Source organism: Solanum stenotomum, chromosome 4 (genome assembly GCF_019186545.1).
Source record: "Solanum stenotomum isolate F172 chromosome 4, ASM1918654v1, whole genome shotgun sequence".
NCBI lineage: Eukaryota > Viridiplantae > Streptophyta > Magnoliopsida > Solanales > Solanaceae > Solanum > Solanum stenotomum.
Genome location: NC_064285.1, coordinates 8,131,246 through 8,152,778, shown reverse-complemented (window position 1 = coordinate 8,152,778; position 21,533 = coordinate 8,131,246). Strand labels below are relative to the sequence as shown.

Genomic DNA, 21,533 nt, shown 5'->3' with positions numbered 1-21,533 from the left:
AAAGTCTTATTAGGACTAGCCCACTTTAGCCCATAACCCAAAATATTATGTGGCATATATAAGGCTTATTTGGTCTTATTTTCAGAAACACAAGAGATAAAAATCAAGAGAGTTTCGTTTTAGAGATTGAGAGAAAAAGAGAAAAAATCCCCTTTTTGCTTCTGGAAATTTTCTGCTCAGGCAGTCCGCTTCAAACAGATTTTGCCGCTTTGTTAACCGTTGGATTGTGCTCAAATTTGAACTGGGAGTTCTCAGCATCTGGTTCTTGCAATTCAACGGTGGAGATCGGATTTAGAGATCTGTAGCTTCTGATTTTGGGGCGTGAACAGTAGCGCGTTTTTGGGTGAAATCTCTTCTTTAATTCTCTAGTTTTAGTGCAATCTTGATTTGTTGTTGCTCGTTGTTTGGCACTTGTTTTGTGGCCAATTTTGGAGAACAATTTTGTAACTCTTGGTGTTTATAGTGGAGCTTTTGGTCCTGTGGTTTTTTACTCTTCACATCGAAGGGTTTTTCACGTAAATCGTTGTGTCTTGTGTGATTGGGTTATTCTTATCTTGTTGCTTTAGTTTGATTGATATACTTGCTGTCCATTCTTCATATTGCTTGATTTGGTTTGTCTTCTCTTGGTTCAAATTGAAAGGGAAAGTTTAGATTTGGGTATTATTCCGCTGCTATCCTGTCTGACATTCTTGTTAGTGTCTTGTCTTTCCCAACAGCAAGTAGCTTATACAAATGGAGCCCAGTACTTTTCACTTCCGTCGTTCTTTTTCAAACAAGCTTTGAAATTTTGTATTTTCATAAATAAAAAATGCTACAAACTTCGTCCCTAAATTGCAAGTTGCCCTGTTCTTTTATTAGTGTACATACAAGTCATTTTCCATATGAAAAATCTTGTGAGATGATTGATGCTTTATCTTCTGACTTTGTTTGAAAGCACCATGATCCACCAAAAGATAAGTCACTTTTCCATAACAAAAATTAATGTGGATGTCTCCTTCACATTAATTTGGGAAAACATTTTCCAAAAAATAATTTCTAACATTACCAAATAGTGCATTGATTTTTTGAATGGTGCCAGCCATTATATGATTGAAATCTCTAAACCCTTTCAATTAGTAAGTATTAGGCATGGCTTTGATATGGGCAACGCTAGTGGTTGTTTTTATTGTGTATGCCTTTTATGAGTTGCTAAACAATATCCAGAATAGGAAAAGGTATCCTCCAGGTCCAAAAGGACTTCCCATTATTGTACATCTTCACTTGTTAGGAAAAAATCCACACCAAGATTTCCTAAAACTAGCAAAAACACATGGTCCTCTTATGTATGTTAGACTGGGACTAGTACCTACAATTGTTGTCTCGTCTGCAGACACAGCAGAGAAGTTCCTCAAGACATATGATCATATCTTTGCTAGTAGACCTCATAATGAGGCAGCTTATTATTTGGCATATGGACAGAGAAATATGATATCCGCAAAGCATGGACCATACTGGCGTAACATGAACAAATTGTGCACTCAGCACCTTTTCAGTAACCAAAAGATCAATTCATTTCAATCTATGAGAAGGCAACAAGTTGAGCTTATGATCAAATCACTTAAAAATGAAACTTGTGATCATCGCGTTGTTGTTGATCTTAGTGCAAAGATTTCGTCTTTGAATGCTGACTTGACTTGCTTGATGGTGTTTGGAAAGAAGTACATGGATGAAGATTTGGACAAGAGGGGATTCAAAGCTCTTGTCAAAGAAGTTGACGAATTAGCAGCAACACCAAATCTTGGAGATTTTTTCCCCTTCCTCGGTGTAATTGATCTCCAGGGACTCACTCGCCGGCTCAAGGATCTTTCAAAAGTGTTTGATGACTTTCTTGAGAAGATAATCGATGAACATGTCCAGTCTGGTGACCAGAAGCAATTCAAAGACTTTGTTAACACCATGTTGGACATTATGCAATCAGGAGAAGCAGAATTTCAATTTGGCCGTAGCCATATAAAAGCTATACTCTTCGTACGTTATGTCGTCATCCCATTTATGTTCTTCTATTATTAGGTTTGTTTGTACTAATTTCCGCTTTCTATAACAGGATATGTTAGTTGCAGCAATGGGCACTTCAGCAACAGCTATAGAATGGATACTGACAGAGCTTCTTCGGCACCCTCATGTGATGAAAAAACTCCAAAAAGAGTTGGAACAAGTGGTAGGCCTTGAAAAAATGATAAAAGAATCAGACTTGGAGAATTTGAACTACTTAGACATGGTTGTAAAGGAGGGCTTGAGGCTGCATGCCGTAGCGCCACTAGCGCCTCATGAGGCCATGGAAGATTGTGTAGTCAATAGCTTCCACATTCAAAAAGGATCCCGGATCATGATTAACTATTATGCTGTTCAAAGGGATCCAAATATTTGGCCTGAACCTGAAAAGTTTTTGCCCGAGAGGTTTGCTGGGAGCAGTATAGACATTCGTGGACATGACTTCCAACTTTTACCATTTGGCTCAGGCAGACGAAGTTGCCCTGCAATGCAGTTGGCAATTGTCCTTGTCCAACTTATAGTTGCACAACTGGTGCATTGCTTTGATTGGGAGCTTCCAAATGGTATGCAGCCTTGTGAATTGGATGTTGAGGAGCACTTTGGGTTAGCAACAAGCAGAGCAAATCATTTAATGGCTATTCCTACTTATAGACTAAAAATCAATGCTTAATCTCAAACGATACAATATGGAGTTGGCTGAAATAGTTGGCCTTAATTAAATTAGATATGTGCAATGAAAACCGTTTCTTCTTTGCTTTACTGGTCATGGCTATCTCTCAGACTACACTCCTTGTAATTTGTTTTTCTCTTTGGTATTTGTGGAGCTAATAAAAAATTTATTCATTTCACAATTTAATACGGAATACGTTGCTGAAATATCATGGGTTAACTAGCTGGCACACAATCACAAATAAAGAAAAAAAAGAAGAAAAATAACACAAGGACTTAATGAGGTTCGGCTAGGCCTAATCCTCCCACACAAGAGCATAGATAGTTTTCCACTATGCTTTAGAATCCCCAACTACATCCCCTATATCTCAAAACTATAAGTAAAAGGTTCTCCCAATCCTAGAACGACAATGTATAATTTCTCAAATCTATTAGGACAAAGGATCTCTTAAACCAATACAGATTATGAGTTTGCTAAAATATACAAGGAAAGAATTCAAGACATAATTAACAAATCTTCCCCTTGTCTTGAATTCCTTCATCAATAGTAACATACCTCTGTCTTGTCCTAAGGGCTTATTGAGTACTATTGTAATACTCCAAAAATTTCTAAGCTAAGACCTGAACAATTCTTTATATGTCTATAGACTCTTACGGATGATTTACTAGGTAATAAGATAAATTTCTAAGTGTGGGAAGTATATTGTATGTGAATTAGGGTCATAAGGAACCTCTAACACTAAGTCGAGTTCAAAGATTCTCTATCAATTAAGTTTTTGCATAAGATAATGCAAGGGTCAACTTCAAACAAACATATCTCTTATACTATGAGGAGTTATGTGTCTCATTACCCGTCACATTAAAGGTCTTTGAGTCTTCTTTTGAACATCACCAACCATTTGTAAATCTGAGTCTAGAATAAAAGTTATGATTGTTTTGCCAAAGACATTCTAATTTAAAAATTTCATCAATACAACTCTTATGTTGAGAGTACGATCCGTACTTCGACCGGCGGAAAACTTCAAAGAGTTTCGAAATTGACCCACACAACCAGGAGTCAAACCACGACTCATAGTACATGTATGATCCGTATATCTTTATATACAAATCTGTATATCAGTGTATCCTAATTGTATATTTTATTTTATTTTCAAATTGTATAAAAATACTATTTTGAGTTTCTTTTCTCAATTCTCACTCTTTTGAATACCCCAACAACCCCAAGAGCTCTATTTAACTCTACTAAATCTTGGTAAGTATTTTCCATGGAAACAATTTCATGTACCGTGACAAAAAATGACAACACATAACTAACATATGTAACAATCCCAACTGAAATTGTATATAGTAATACATAACTTCACTCTTTGAATATCAATTGAAAATATATGTTTTTTTTAAAAAGTGTCTGGAAAAAAAAAAGCCACGTAGATGAAAATTCAAGGTCTAGTTAGCATGGAGGTGTGTTTCTCAAACTAATCTGTGATGGTTTAGATGTGATTCTCACACTCTTAACAGTTTAAGTATAAAACTAAAAAAAAATGAATCATTTAAGTGTATCTTGTACACTTAACTCAAAAACAATATGTCAGCAAAAACAAAAGGAGATACTTTCAAATATATATAATAAAGTAATTGATTTACAACAAATATACTCATGTTTTTATTTACGTAAAAAATAGTCAAAAGTCATAAAAAGTATAACCTAACTATACAATATAAGTTGCAAAAAAGTAATAGAAAGTTGTGTACACTGACTATCAATATAGATTGCTAAAAGTCATAGAAAGTTGTATACACTGACTATACAATATAACATATCTATACATGAGATATACGCTGACTTATACACCATGGTACACTAAAAGGTTGAATATAACTCAACTATACATTAAGTAGGCATTTGGACAAGCAATTTCATATCATGATATGAAACCAGCGTTTGGACATGCGATTTTACATTAATTTCATATCATTAGATGAAATTCAAATTCTCTAAAAATTATGATTTGGAAATTTCAAATCATAATTTGGGATTTTTCAAATACAAAATTTGACCCACAACTTTATATTTTGTAAAATAAACTCACATTTAATTTATATATATCTACTAGCAGTTTGTTTCATATGTAAATTAAATTTATAATTCATATCATTACTTTTTATATCTTATATAACAATTATTTTCACCAATATAAAATTAATTTTATTTCAAATCAATTCTTAATTTACTATTTATATTCACCAAATTCATTATTTTTTTATCAAATGTATCACTACCTCATTCAAATCAATATTTAATAAAAGAAATACATTATTATATTAATTGGACAAGACTAACCACCGTGTCATTAATTGAAAAGACTTTTTTTTTCACCAAAAAGTTTTTTTTTTTTTTTTTGCTTAGGAACGGGAGGATTTATTTATTCATAATCATAGTAGTTTTATACATACAAAAGAGGAACTAATCTAAGCGATGTAGTTCCCATGGCATCTCTTTCTAATGCAGATGATACTAATGAAGGAGATGCGTCAAAAACATATAGTTGCCCTATACATATATTTGGGTCCTTGGTTTTCCTCCCATGTACTGCAAGTAGGTCCGCTACTATATTAGCTTCCCTTGATATGTGCTCCATTGTTGTTCTCCCCATCTGCTGTAGGATGGCCCTACAATCCGCATATATATGTGAGTATACACGAGAGTTATTGTTTAGATTATTTAATAATACCTGCGAGTCCGTTTTCACCTGCAAGTGAGCTAAATTTAATCTTTTTGCCAGATTCAAACCATGTAGTAGCGCTAGTATTTCTGCATGGTGTGCATTATGTGCTTTGATTTTGCAAGTAAACCCTGTAATCCATTTTCCGAAATGATCCCTTATTACACCCCCTATGCCTCCATTAGTAGTGTTTTGTTCAAAGGAGCCATCAATGTTTAGTTTTAATACTCATTCTGGAGGTCTATGCCAAGCTACAGGGACCATATGTCTCGGAATTATCTTCGGTGGGGTATAAGCTAGATGATAATATTCCATTGCTTGAAAATTAATACTATGAATGGTATTGGGATACCTACTGATGTTTTGGTTTTTATAGAGCTTATTATTTCTAATTTCCCAGATATTCCAAAGAATGACTGGTGTGAGGATAGATATGGGCACCGTGAGGTGATTGTTTAGGGTACTGTAATTTGTGGAGGTACATAACTGATACATATTCTCGTGAAAATCCGAGTTGTTAAAAGTTATGTTAAATTTATTCCATATGAATTGTGCATCAGGGCAGATAGCAAAGATATGTTTAGTGTCCTCTTCAGAATTTGGACATGAGCGACAGTTCTTCGATGTGGTAATGTTTATTTAATACAATGCCGAGAAGGTCGGTAGTTTATTTGAGAGAACAGTCCACAAGAAGAATTTAAGTTTGTTAACTGATTTAATTTTCCAGACCCATTCATGTTTGAAGCTAGTGGTAGTGAGATTATATTTTGAGAGGAATAATTCATAGGCGCTTCTCGTACTAAAATTTCCGTTGCTATTTTTATTCCAGTATAAAGTGTCATCGTTTGTGTTAGTTGATTGCTGGATGTAAGTATTTATAATATGATTTCTAATATTTTCAGGAATTTCAAAAGAGATTTGTGAGAAATCCCATGTATTATTTTTTAGCAAATGGTTTACTCGGACATTTCGATCTGACTTATTTATATTCCCATTTCCTATATTCCAAGAAATTCCTTCCTGGAAAAGTTGATAAGTTTTGCCATGCTTTTCCAAATATAAGTCATAAGTATAGCAATGAATTTTGGATGTTAGACTCCTATTCTTGTATTTTGCTGAGAGCACTTTATTCCATAGATGACCCTTTTTTGTAAGAAACCTCCAATTTAAACTTGCCAAGAGGGCGAAATTTTTTTCCGTTAGTTTTTTGAAGTCCTAGTCCCCCTTTTTCAGTAGGGTTAGTCACCAAGTCCCAATTAGCCAAATGGAGTTTTCTTTTTTCTAGTGATGAACCCCACAGAAAGTTTCTTTGAATGCAATCTATATGATTAAGGGTTGATTGCGGAAGAAGGTTGCATTGCATAACGTACGTAGGGATGGTAGCAAGGACTGATTTAATTAAGGTAGTCTGACCTGCTAAGTTTAGGAACCTAGTTTTCCAGCCACTAAGTTTATTATTCATATGGTCTATAATATATTGATAGTCGGAACTTTTAGGATGGTGGTTTGTGATTGGGAATCCTAAATACTTTAATTCCAATCTTATTTGTTTGGCGAATATTCATAAGGGAGGATAGTTCATCCCTAGAGCCATGCAAATGATGAAAATATATGGTGATAGAGGGTCTCCCTACCTAATACCCCTAGTCGGAAGGAAGTAGTTTGTAGGTTTACCGTTTACTAGTATGGATATAGAAGAGGTGGATATACAAGACATGATAATGTCGATAATGTTTTTTGGGAAATTCAAGATCTTCAACGACTGCATTATGAATGACCATTCTAGTCTATCAAAGGCTTTTTCGAGGTCGATTTTTAAAAGCATTTTACCGAATTTACCTTTAGATTTTTGAAAAGAATGAATGGCTTCTTGAACTATTATAGCGTTATCCACTGAATGCCTTCCAGGAATAAAACTACACTGTTGCGGGCTTATAATTTTATCTAGATAGGGTCGGATTCTGTTAACTAAGATTTTTGTGATAGATTTGTATATAGTGTTACATAAACTAATAGGTCTATAGTGATTAATTTGTTCTGAATTTTTTATTTTTGGAATAAGGCATATAAAGGTTTTGTTAAGTTCACTGGGAATAGTATGAGTTCGGAAAATATCCATGCACGTATTAACTACAGCTTCTTTCGTGTCTTCCCAATATTTTTGGAAGAATAAAGGGTGCAGTCCATCCGGACCCGGGGATTTAAGAGGTTTGAAGGAAAAGACTACATTTTTAATTTCATCTTTTTCTAGGGGTCTCCCTATGTTAGCCCTATCTTCAATAGATAAAGCATTACTGTAGATAGTAGGGGTAGTCCAGTAGCTCTTATCCAAATCCGTGGTGTAAATATTTTTGAAGTATTAATAAATAGTATCGTTGATAACGTTTGTTCATACGTCCAATTTCCAACCGTATCGTTTAGTCCCAAGATATTGTTTTTCCTTCTTCTATTAGTTGTCGATATGTGAAAAAATTTAGTATTTGCATCGCCTTCATTTAGCCAAAGCACTCTAGATTTAATTTTCCAGAAGTCTTCTTCTCTTTTTAGAATCTCGTTATAGTCCTTTATTAGCATGTTTTCCAGCTCTATGTGATGTTTTTTTTTTGTGTGGTATCCATATTCTGGATTCCATTAATTCTTTTTAGATTAGTCTTCTTTTGATGGAAGATATTACCAAAAAATTGTTTATTCCACACTTTTAGAGAGACAGTGAATCTTTCTAGGGCATTATTGCAGTTTCCATTATTTTTCCAATTGCTACTAACTACGTTAGGGAAATCCAGATATCGTAGCCACATGGTTTCGAATCTAAAAATTTTACTAACATTTGCTTGTCTTCTTAAACAATTCAATAAAACAGGGCAGTGGTCAGAGTGGGTGCGCAGAAGATGTTGTACATTAGAATCAGGAAATAATTTTAACCAATCATGATTACTAAGGAAACGATCCAGTCGTTCCATGATAATAGTTTTGTTATTTTTATGCTTGTTCGTCCAAGTATATTTTTGCCCAGTAAAACCAAAATCAATCATACCCATATCATCTAAACAATTTATGAAACAAGAGCTTTTGTTATTGTTAATAGGTCTTCCCCCAAACTTTTCAGAAGCATTTGTAATTTCATTAAAGTCACCACAAACTAGCCACTGTCCATCAATTTTTTTGGTAATATTTCGTAAGTTTTCCCAGAGTGTTTTCCTCAGGTTATAACTATTTCTAGCATAAATAATAGAAAACATCCATTTAGTAATTGAAGGTCTTAACTCAATAGAAGCATGTATCTCCTGATCAGTGAGTACAAATGGCTCTATTGTTAACTCCGTGTTCCTCCAGAGTAGCGCGATCCCGCCTGAGTAGCCAATCGCCGGGACTTGTATAACATCAGTGAAATCCAGAGCTTGGAGTATTTTATTGTGATCCTCCATCCTAGTTTATGTAAGTGCTAGAATAGTACTCCCTCCATCCACAATTAATTGTCATGGTTTCCTTTTTTAGAGTTAAATAATAAAAATTTTGACCAACATTTTACGATGTATATTTTCATCATATTGATATGTAAAAAATGCAACTTATAGTACTTTTCGTATAGTTTTTGAATATCTAATTTTTTTAAAAAAATAACGAATTAACGTAATCTAATTTAACTTTAAAAATTAGTCAAATTGACTTTCGAAAAGCGCAACATGACAAATAAAAGTGGATAGAGCAAGTAGGTTTGTTTAGTTCAACCAAAGCACGCAAGTTGGTCATGAAGCTTGCGTTGTGGGCACCTCTACAATTCCAAAGTAGTATCTTCATTAAAGGGTCTTCTTGAGTGCTCGAGCTCCCTCCTAGTATCAATGTCATATCCAGGTTTACTGTTGGATGATTGTCCTTCATATTTACCATTGTTGCTCCCAGATTGTTTTGAGACGATGGTATAGCTAGTATCATATATGTCATTTTGTTGGACAGATTGTGGTAACGTATGTTTATGGAGGCCTTCTTCACTTGGTGCGGTATTATTATTATGTATTTCCTTTCGATATCTTTTTGCATCTCCAGCGTCAAAGGTTCCTTCAAGTGCAGTGTTTGAGTGAAAGGATCTAGAATGTTTAGTACCTCTTCCCTCAATTCTTGAGTGGCCTGGTGTTGAATAAGGGACGATAAAACCTAGTGGTGGGATGTTCTCGAACTGGTGGTGACTTTGGATTGGGAATTGAGGAAAGGGCGGGGTTTGTTGATTGTGGAGGGGATGGATGTTGGTATTGGTCATTATTGGTCGGAAATTTTGGCGTTGGGAAGAGTTTTGGTGGTGGAGGTGAAGTAGTTGGTTGCTGAATTGAGGCATTGCTAGTGCAGATTTGATTTCGTTTGTGTGAAGAAAGGAAGTTGGGGTAGTGTTTATAGTGTTTTCATCAGTCTTATCTAATTGGCTTTTGATATCTTTCCTACCTGTACTCTATGATTTTATTGTCCTTTTTTACTATTTGGCGTACGTGTACTAGTCTTAATCATACGGTCTGATTTTGCTTCAAAAGTGAAATTGTGTCCTTGTTGATTTTCCATGATCTCATTGTCTATCTTATGAATAGTCTCCATTTCATTCAGTTCTTTTTGAACATGTGTTTTTGAGTTTGGTTTAGTATTAGTGGAGGTAGGTAGTTTCAGTTTGGTCGATACTGATTTTTCCAAAAATAAGGGGATTTTCTTGATGTGTATTTGTTGATAGGATTGTGGTGTTGGTAGTACTAGCTTTGTAGGTTGATGTGGGAGTAGTTTCTAGGTTTTTTTGGTTTGTTGTATTTAAGTGGAGCAAATGACATAAATGGTCCCTAAACTATCCTAGTAGGTTTAAAATAGTTCTTTAACTATACAGTTGATGGATATGGTCCTTTAACTATCCACCCTTTTGTCAAGTTTGGTTTCCATCCACTTTTTAAAAAAACTGTTAGTTAATACCGTTAAGTCAATCGATTTAGGAGCATATCCAATTGATCATAAGCAAAATAACCACACGAAAAGCATAAAGTTGTAAACGCCCATGGCCATGTATGTTCAACAAGTTGTGAATGTTCAAACATCTGATTTACATTTACCCCATTTGAAATCATCAACTGATTGACCAAAATGAAGAGCACTGAAGCAGATGTAGTGGATGAATGGAGAAGAGATACACAAGTGTTGACAAATAGGGGATCGCGGTTTCGCAGCAATTTGGGGATGACCCAATTGGCCGATTGGTAGAAAATGAATCCCAGAGCGATTGGGAACAGTTCCTTGAGCTTGTTAATTAGTATTCCCCACAAAACTGAGAAAACCCAAATGAGCAGTGTGGCCATGAAAAATGCTCCAGTTCTAGTTTCTTGGTTAAACCCATTTCCCATCGCCATGGATTCTATCGAATTTGATGCTTTATTTGTCTCAATCTTTCGTTTTGGTTCTTCTTCTTCTTCTTAATTGTCTTATCCTCACAGAAAAGCAAGAAACAGAGGCGTGGAGAGATCAGTATCATTAACTCATATTCTTCTTTCTGTTGGGATTTACACTTTGTTTGGATGGTTGTATACGGACAGATTGACTTAATGGTGTTAACTAACAGTTATTTTAAAAAAAGTGGATGGAAATCAAACTTAACAAAAGGGTGGATAGTTAAAGGACCATATCCGTCAATTGTATAGTTAAAGGACTATTTTAAACCTACTAGGATAGTTTATGTCATTTGCTCTATTTAAGTGTGTGGGGCTATTTTTTTCCACATAGTCTATAGGGGATCCGGAGAATTTGGAGACGATTTTTTTCACATGTCCTATGTTCTCACATTCTACTGACGTGTCCATGTCATTTTCACATGTTAATGGCATTGAACACGTGTTGTCGTTTTTGGTTTCATTGGTTTGGCTTTTGCTAGGTGTTTGATTTTTTTTGCTATTCCAGTATGCTACTAATGTTATTGCTTGTCATTTGTTGTCTAGTGGGGTTGATTATGGGATATGGAGGGTTGGGGGATTGGTTATTTTCCTCATGCATGCTTTTGAATAAACTCCGTTTTTTTTCTTTTTGGATATACCACTGTTGTCCATCCTAAGCTTTCATCTTGCTCATTTTTTGGGTTGTTCTGGTGAGTTTTTGGTTCGTTAAGGTTGCTGGACGTGGATGGTATATTAGAAGGTTTGTACCGGCAAGTGTGAACTAGGTGACCAAGTCAACCACAATGGGTACATAAGGGTGTGGAGGGTTCATAATGTATGTTTTGGAGGTGTGATCCTATTAGAATATCTTTAGGTAATTGTTTAGAGAGGGGGACTAAGATGCAAAGTCTAGCATATCTTCCTCATGTCGGTGTCTTCTTGGTCGCTTATTTGAGAGACTCACAGTGGAGTTATTTTGACAAAATGCCGGAAGATCGTCTTCTACCTTTAGCGGGTCCTTTTGACCCGTTTGCAGACCCGTTCATTTTCACCATATTAGAACCTGAAAATCATACACTAAGTCACGAAAATGTTAGAAAAATTTGTTTCCTTATGATTTCTGACACTAATTTGCATTAAAATTAAAAAATTATAGATCCGAAAATTAGAAAATACATTTTTACATTCACCTTTAGAGTAAAATTGTAGCGAAAATAGTGAATCGACTTACCTCCCGCCAATCACCATTATTGCAGAATAATGTTGTTGTGAGGTGCAGAACCCGAGTCTCCTAAGCACTCAAACCTCACTTAAAGAATGAATTATTTTGGAAATGGCCTACGAGTGGGTAAAAATGAAAATTTTTAAAATTTGAAATATTTTTCTAAAATAATTTATTTTTTAAAAATAAAAATTGAGAGTGTGGCGGGGGAGCAGGTAGCCTGGGTGGCGGTGCCCTTGTTGGGGGCAATGGGTGTAAAGATTTTTTTTTAAAAAAAATTGAAATATTTTTCAAAAGCAACTTTTTACTTGGGGGATAATGAGTAGGGCGGTAGGGGTTGCGTGAGGTAAGAAACCTCTTAAAATTTGAAATATTTTTTAAATTCCAAATTACAAAAATCTATTAAATTGGATAGAATCCGGATACATCCCAAAATGTCCCGATACATCGCGTCTCACTTTCAGTTACATCTATCAACTTTTTAATACATCATATCTCAATTTTGGATACATCACATCTCAATTTCGGATACAGCATTCAACATCCCGATACAACGCGTAAAGTGATGTATACGAGAATATGAGAGAGTAGGAATTTTTATAACTTTTTTCAAACGATAGGAATTTTAGAGAATATACTAAAATAAGTTGTGTATTTAAGTAATTTTTCCAAAATAAAATTCATCTGGATATATATATTTGATTTTTTTTCTCAAAGTTTAGAGGTATATTATGTGTATAAATTTAAACTCTATATACCAAATCATGTATTGTATAAATTGAGAATACATTTATGACAAAATTATTATCATTCATTCTACCAAACATAATTGATTCATCTCATAATCTCACTTTTTAATAAATCAAGATGATAATTGATATATACATGTCATAACAATCGTTATGGTATCCAAATTTAGAATATCAATTCATTTAACAGTGTAGAGAATATGTTTTATCAGTTAATCTAAAACATTTATCTCCACTCGATCATACTCAATACATAAGAAATGCACTAGAACAAGAAGTCGGAACAACATCATTCTATAATTAAGATACTCCCTCCGTCCCATTTTATGTGAGGTAGTTTGACCCGACACAGAGTTTAAAAAAGAAACGAAGACTATTAAAACTTGTAGTCAAAATGAATGATAGAAATTTGTGTGGCTGTAAATCATTTCATCAAGGGTAAAATATACATTCACTACTAAAAAACAGCTAAAAAACGACGGAAGAAAAAGTGACGGACAGCATTGCTCCAAAAAAGCGACGGACTAAGAGATGTCGTCCGTCGCTTTTAATTAAAATAATTATTTTTAAAATTATTTTACAAAAAGCGACGAACTGCATCTCTTAGTCCGTCGCTTTTTATTAAAAATAATTATTTATAAATTAAACAATAACCACGTGTCCGTCGTTTTAATTTATTTTATTTTATTAATTAGTTTTTAAAAAAAGCGACGGACGACATCTCTTAGTCCGTCGCTTTTTGGTCAAAATATCTAGTCAAACATTTATAAAAAGCGACGGACAGCGTCTCTTAGTCCGTCGCTTTTTAATTAAAAAATTTTTAAATTTTTTTTTAAAAAAAGAGACGGACGGCATCGCTTAGTCCGTCGCTTTTCTTTGCGTATTTTTGCTAATTAATTATTTTATATAGATAGTGACGCAGTCCGTCGCTTTTTATTAAAAATAATTATTTATTAATTTAAAAAGGTCACGCCGTCCGTCGCTTTTTATTAATTTTAATTATTTAATTGTTTTATAAATTATCGACGGACAACATCTTTATGTCCGTTGCTTCTTGGTCAAAAAATCTGGTCAAATATTTTAAGAAAGCGACAGACAATGTGTCTTAGTCTGTCGCTTTTTGGTCAAAATGTTGGTCAAACATTTTTTTTAAAAAGCGATGGACAAAGAGACGTTGTCCGACGCCTTTTTAAAAATATTTGCACTAGCAGACGCGATTTTCCCCATTTCTCCATATAAAAAACAAAATTGAGAAATATTTTGATTTAATTTTATTTAAATCATCTTCCGGAGAATGGTTTTGTGTAAAATAAAAAACAAAAAAAATTATAATAACGACTTCCAGATGTCGGTAAAATTAAATAGTATGTAATAAATTAATATTTTCAATTAACTTTAAATAAATCGTCCTTCGAATGACGGTTTTGTATAAGTTAAAAATAATTTAATATAAAATACCGACCTCCCGATGTCAATATTATTTAATTAACATGATTACTTTTTATTTATCTTAAAATTTAATGTGATACCGACCTCATGAGGTCGGTATTTTTTATTATATCTAATTCCTTTTAATAAAAGAGACATCCGGAGGTCGGTATGTTTAAAATATTCCTATTAATCATAATTTTGCTATTGTGCATAATATTAAAATTTCATTTTACACCTACGATTAATTGTTCAAAAAGTGTAACAATTTTTATACTTTTACAAATAAAATGTTAGAATTCGTGAAATAAATAAAAAAATATCTATAATCCATATTTAGAGTATGAAACTATGTTGATATGAATTAGGAGATAATTATACTTATATTTATAGAGTAATGTACGAATCCTATCAGTCTGTCGTCTAATCATAAACTTAATATATCATGTCATGATGTAGTAGGTGAAGAGCTAACATATAATCTATTCCAGTATGAAATGCGAGATAGTATTATAATATATGTTCGATCTTGAATGGATGTCAAGTGTAGTGATCACCTCCTAATTATGATGACATGTAAAGGATACTTCATCGGAGTATGAAATACGTTGATTAATTATATATATATTCCTCGAGTAGTTTAACAAATCAAGTCTTATATACTAGTGGTTCAGATATGAAATACATTATCAATTAAAGAAATACCGATGATTAATTCAAGGAGATTTATATTAAATTTGATATTGATAAACTTTTGTTGATCAATAAAATTAAATTTATATAATTAGAAGGTATATAATTTAAATTTATAAAATTAACTTGATCGATAAATTAAATTTATTAAATTAAACTTTTGTTGATGTGTAGTTAAATTTTATATATATATATATATGGCAAAACACATATACAACCCCTCTAACTTGTCCACATTTTTCATTTTGGCACTTTATCTTAGCCTTGTTCCATTTTAACCCTTGAACTCCATTTTTTATGTTCTATTTTAACATGAAATACTATTTTTATGATTTATTTATTTTTATATATATTCTTCAATTGCAACTTCTTATTTTAAATAGACATGTGTCATTTAATTTTAGTTTAAAAATTAAAAATTAACAAAAAAGAATTCTTTTTAAAAAATAATAATTTCTTTTTAAGAGTGTTATGTATTTTTGTGTGAAAAATAACCGACGAAATTGTGTTGGTTTTCTTTCTTTAAAATCACTGACAACCTAACAAAGTCAGTCGAGTTTTAACATTGTTTAGTAGTGTTATTAGCAATGAACAAGAGTCTTTTTTAGTAGTGTTATTAACTAAGTCAGTCGAGTCTTTTTGAAGATTGGTTTTTTTATTTGTATTTGTTTTATTTAAAAATATATAGAAAGGGAAAAATGACTTAGTTTTCGAAAAGCCGATTAAACTTATAGTTTAAGAGAAATTGGGTTTCCAAAAGGACAGAGTCGCCACTTAATTTTTAGTAAAAAAAATCAAGAAAAAATATAAGATTTTTTTCAAAAGATTTAAACAGATAAAATCAATTGAAAATAACAGGGTTCGAAGTTCAATGTATATTCCGAGAAGGTGTTAGGCCCTCGGAATGCCCGATAAGTCGCGGTTGACCGACGATTTGACTAAAAGTGATTTCTGACTAACTTTGAAATTTCAACTAAGTAAATGAATTCCTAACGACTTTGACTAATTTTAAAAATTTAACTAAGTAAAGAACTCAATTTATTTTAACTAATCTTTGAAAAAAAAATTAATTAAATAAAAGAACTTATTTATTTTAACTTATTTTGAAAATTTTAACTAAGTAAAAACTCATTTTATTTTAAGCTACTTATTTATTACTATTATTATTTTTTATAATTTTATTTATCTAAAGGGAAATGAACTAGAGGGAAATGATTGAGTGTTGATAAGACCAATATTAAAATAAAACTAAGTAATAAAATATATATCTTTAATTCGAAAATAAAATGAAATGACCATTCTTCGAAAATTTAATTAAATTAAATCATAAGATAATCAAAACGTTAGTCAAATATAACAGAATAAATAAGAGTAAGGAGAGGAATATCAAATTTGGGCCTTTGGCCCAAATCTTGGACTTGCTGAAATTCCCTTGGGCTTTTGGCCCATTTTCGCCTCCCTTTTTGCACTTAAAATCTGTGTATACGGCTATATACAATACGTATTTCGACTCGTTTTCGTGTATATTGGGCTATATGCCGAATGTATGCAGCCCATCTCAAACTTCCAGCACCTGTATCTTGATTTTTTTGGACTTGTATATCAATATTCGCCATGTATACCCGTGTATACAGCATGTATAGTGCCTGTTTTCGGACTTTTCTGTACACCTGTTCTCGATTTCCAGCTTGTATAAAATGATTGCTGACTCGATGGAGAAGATGTTGGGTTTTTACCCAACCTACGATGCAAAGAGAGCAACAAAGGGAGTTCGATGGACTTTTCTGGAGCAGGAACTAGGACGAGAAAGAGCTGACCACAAGCTTCCACAACCACAGAGAAACTCCAATGAACTCCGAGGAACGATAAACAGAAATAAGAGAGAGTAAAACTCAGATTTAAGCCTCTCAGACTCAATCTCTCCCCTTATATGTAAATTGTGTCTACTCTAACTTCTCACTGTATTTTTCCGACTTTTTCCCCATATATTTTTCCAATTTTTTCCTCTTTTTAACAAAGAAGAAGAGAGGGGTCTAAATAGGAGGAATTAGGGCACGATTTTGGGGGGAATTCGGGTGAAAACTTCCATTCAAAATTCGAATTCCTTTCACCATTTAGGAGAGACACTCTTTTCCTGAAAATTTCGCCCATTCCGGAAGGGGAAAGGGAAATAGACACCTTGGATCGATCCCAACGTCCTTGACGAGCTACGTGGCATGATCCCACGGTTGGAAGGACAATCCTTTGGCTGGAAAAGGAGCTGGAACAGCTGGGGTACCATTTTGAGTATTGCTATTTTTGTATGTTGCTGGAAATTGGGAATTGTTGGAAAAATAAAGAGGGTGATGCTGTACGTACGGCTGCTGCATCTGTATTGTATGTGGGCTGTAATTTTGTGTGGGCTGTTTTGGGCTGGGTCGGGTCATTTAGGAGTAGGATTGGGAATTAAGTGGGGCTGGGAATGATTGGAGTTGGGCTGACTGAAGTTGGGCTAAAGGTTGGCCCAACTTTGGTCTTTAAAAGAATTGGATGCAAGGTGGGAAATGGGTTAAAATTGTAATAAATAGCTAGGTTTTGAATTAAGGATTTGGCCAAAAAAATTGCAATTATAACCGATTAGGATTTCGAAATTAACCAAATTAGATTTACTTGGAGAATGTGGCTGAAATATATAAATAAATAAATAAATAAGATGAATTTAATATTAATTAATTTACCAGCTTCTTATTCTTAACGAAATAAAATAATTAACTTGATAATAATATAATTAATTTAAACATGAACTAATTAATTCAAAATCGTAATTATGATTTAAATTAAACTAAGTTAGTAAAACACTTAGCTAAAAAGAAATAAAAATCTTTTGATATGATTTTTCAAATATTTATAAAATATACTAATTAGACACATAATTATATAAAAATATCATATTTATTATTTTAAAATTTATAAAAATGACAAAACTACTTGAAATGACTTGAAAATTATTTTGAATTTTAAAGCTAATTATTTCAAATCGTTTAGAATTTAGGAAGCTCGATGATTAATTTATATTGGGGAAGGTCAAAATTGGGTGTCAACAGTATTGATTTATATTAAAAATTAAAAGTGAGTATTTACGTTAAATTTAGATAGCCTAGATGATAAGAAAAAATAAATAAGTAGTGTTATTTAATTTGATTGAATGTTTAAGAAAGAAAATCAAAGAACTTTCGTCAATTTATTTTCATGCAAAAATACAGAGAAATATCAAAAAATAATATTATTGTTTGAAAATGTTTATGTTCGTTCGCGAATGTTTAATTTTTTTAATTAACAGGCACACGTCTATTTTTTTAAAATAAGAAATTGCAATTGAAGAACATAAATAAAAACAAATCATAAAAATTAATGTTGCCTAAAAAATTATATGTTTTAGTATGCATGATTTATAAAAATATTATTATTTTTAAATTATTATATTTGTCGATAGTTAAACTCAAAATAATTACTTAATTTACTTATATTTTAAAATATTAGATGTTTTTAATAATGTGTGAAAATATTTTAATATGTAGTATTTTATTAATCGGATAGCATTTCCTTATTCTTCCTCTAAATTATTTAAATTATATTCCATTTTATTCCAATTTATTTCAATTCTAGCCCTCTTTCTATGCAATTCTCTTTCGAGTTAAGCCTCTAATTTCAATTTAGTCGCAATTTTAGCCCTTTTGCTCATTGCAATTATTTCAGATTTCAATCAAACTCATCCCTTTTAATCTTGACCACCCATCTCACTCCAAGTTAATCTTAGCCATACATCTATTTTAAATCAACAGTCAAGATCTATTTTCCTATTTTAATCTACCAAAAGGAACCAACCCTAAACTAATTCATTCTTCATCTCTTTCTCCTTACCGCCGCCGTGCCTCCTCCTCTCTCTCAAATCACCGTCCATTTTCGGTGAGAAGCAGCAGTTGTGACCAGTAGCCCCGGCGTCATCCTCTCTTCTCCTCCCCTTCCCGTCGCCTCTTTCTCTCTTTTCCTCCGTCGACGACAACCAGCAGCTCTAACCGGCGAGCAACAACAACTAGCAGCCAGGCGAGCTAGCGCAAGCAGTAGCTCCGGCAGGCGACCTCCAATCAGTGAGCATCCACCAGAGATTCCACGGCGAAGCAGCAGTGCCAGCGTGACTAGCAACTCCGACCAGCGAGCCACTGCGAAGCTCTAGCGCCGGCGAGCAACAACAACACCAGCGAACGTCAGCAGCTCCAGTGCCACCAGTCGCCTGTTTCTCCGGCGAAAATGATACACTTTGCATAATTTGGATTGCTTAAGACTGATCTTAATTGATCCATCCCAGGTACAAATTCCTTTACTTTAATTTTAAGCATGTCACTGGGAATATTGTAAAATGTGAGATAGTTGCACCGTTTTGTTTTAGATTTCGAATTCTTACTATATGTGTGGGCTGCCTGTTCTTGGAAATTATATGTGTGTGACCCTTAGTTTATAATCAATTATCTAGCATGCTATGGTGTTTGTTTATGTTGAAATATTCGCCTATGTTGGTGTTCATCTTGAGGCTTGGAATAATTTATGAATTCTTGACTGTCTGTATCAGTGATTGTTTATCAAGTGCAGTCTTGATTGAGAACCAGCCCGTTATTTTTCAATCTGCTCCTAACATTCTTTTTACCTTACTGAATCCAATGTAAAATATGTCGTAATTAATGCTTTAAACTGATCCTTTGGCTATATATATTTCGTATCAATTTCTGATTTATTTGATTGTATTAGATTATTATAAAATGTGAGCATAAATCTGAATGTAATTCCCACTTCCTTAAATAATTATGTCTATTGGTTTAACTATATCAATTATGTCTATTGTGATTTTAGGACTAGTTTGAATTTGTGATTTTAACACTAGTTTGAATTATTATTAAAGTTGAACTTAGAATTTGAACATGAACTTGAACTTGAAATTAGAACTTGAACTTAGAATTTGAAGTTAAACTTAGAACTTGATGTTGAAATTTGAACTTGAACTTGAACTTAGACTTAGAACTTGAACTTGAACTTAGAATTAGAACTTGAACTTGAACTTAGAAATTAAAATTTGAGTATTGAATTTGTTAATTAGTGTATTGAATTAGTTTTTTATTGATTGTTAGTTAGTAAGTGAATGATTTAGGGGTTTTTGATGGTTAGTTTGAATTAGGGATTATTTGATTGTTAGTTTGTGTTTGTTGATTGTGAAATGAAAATTTTAATGTTGGAGTTTGTTTGAATTAGGGTATCTTAGGATTTGTTTGAAATTCGGTATTTCTTGAGTTAATTAGTTTGATTTTGGAATTGTAAGATTAGATTGAATTAGGGTATTTAAGGAGTTGTTTGAATTTAGGATTTTAGCACTGGTTAGATTTTGGGATTTTAGGACTAGTTTGAATTTGTGATTTTAAGACTAGTTTGAATTTTGAATTTAGGAATAGTTTGAATTATTATTGAAGTTGAACTTAGAATTTGAACATGAACTTGAACTTGAACTTGAACTTAGAATTTGAAGTTAAACTTAGAACTTGAACTTGAAATTAGAACTTGAACTTGAATTTAGAACTTGAACTTGAACTTGAACTTAGAAGTTGAACTTGAACTTAGAATTTGAAGTTAAACTTAGAACTTGATGTTGAAATTAGAACTTGAACTTAGAATTAGAACTTGAACTTGAACTTAGAAATTGAACTTGAAATTAGAACTTGAACTTAGAATTAGAACTTGAACTTGAAATTCGAAATTGAACTTGAACTTAGAACTTGAAATTAGAACTTGAACTTAGAACTTGAACTTGAAATTAGAATTTGAACTTGAACTTAGAATTTGAACTTGAACTTAGAACTTGAACTTGAAATTAGAACTTGAACTTGAACTTGAACTTGAACTTGAACTTAAACTTAGAACTTGATGTTGAAATTAGAACTTGAACTTGAACTTAGAATTAGACTTAGAAATTGAACTTGAACTTAGAACTTGAAATTTGAGTATTGAATTTGTTAAGTAGTGTATTGAATTAGTTTTTTTATTGATTGTTAGTTTGATTGATTGTTAGTTAGTAAGTGAATGATTTAGGGGTTTTTGATGGTTAGTTTGAATTAGGGATTATTTGATTGTTTGTTTGTGTTTGTTGATTGTGAAATGAAAATTTTAATGTTGGGGTTTGTTTGAAATTCGGTATTTCTTGAGTTAATTAGTTTGATTTTGGAATTGTAAGATTAGATTGAATTAGGGTATTTAAGGAGTTGTTTGAATATAGGATTTTAGCACTAGTTAGATTTTGGGATTTTAAGACTAGTTTGAATTTGTGATTTTAAGACTAGTTTGAATTTTGAATTTAGGACTAGTTTGAATTATTATTGAAGTTGAACTTAGAATTTGAACATGAACTTGAACTTGAACTTGAACTTAGAATTTGAAGTTAAACTTAGAACTTGAACTTGAACTTGAACTTAGAACTTGAACTTGAACTTAGAATTTGAACTTGAAATTAGAATTTGAACTTGAACTAGAACTTGAACTTAGAACTTGAACTTGAAATTAGAACTTGAACTTGAAATTATAACTTGAACTTGAACTTGAACTTGAACTT

The 21,533-nt window shown here is 32.6% G+C and overlaps 3 protein-coding genes across 4 annotated transcripts in view; 1 reads left to right on the top strand and 2 right to left on the bottom strand.

Annotated features, from left to right (window-relative positions):
• Positions 1-2,829, top strand: part of LOC125861721 (cytochrome P450 71AU50-like) — a 47,908-nt gene extending 45,079 nt beyond the window's left edge. For both annotated transcript variants that reach the window (XM_049541581.1, XM_049541578.1), the window contains exons 2-3: positions 1,226-2,007; positions 2,084-2,829. In XM_049541581.1, coding sequence (XP_049397538.1) covers positions 1,321-2,007; positions 2,084-2,701 — 1,305 coding nt within the window. In that variant the 5' untranslated portion in view covers positions 1,226-1,320 and the 3' untranslated portion in view covers positions 2,702-2,829. The remainder of the gene's footprint in view (positions 1-1,225; positions 2,008-2,083) is intronic.
• The window catches only part of LOC125861751 (coatomer subunit zeta-1-like), a 162,764-nt gene extending 151,820 nt beyond the window's left edge, over positions 1-10,944 (bottom strand). The window contains exon 1 of the mRNA XM_049541611.1: positions 10,941-10,944. The gene's annotated coding sequence lies outside the window, so the exon portion shown is untranslated. The remainder of the gene's footprint in view (positions 1-10,940) is intronic.
• LOC125861234 (uncharacterized) lies at positions 10,367-10,795 on the bottom strand. Its single transcript, XM_049541178.1, has one exon. The coding sequence runs from the start codon at positions 10,793-10,795 to the stop codon at positions 10,367-10,369; it is 429 nt and encodes a 142-aa protein (XP_049397135.1).
• Positions 10,945-21,533: the final 10,589 nt, after the last annotated feature.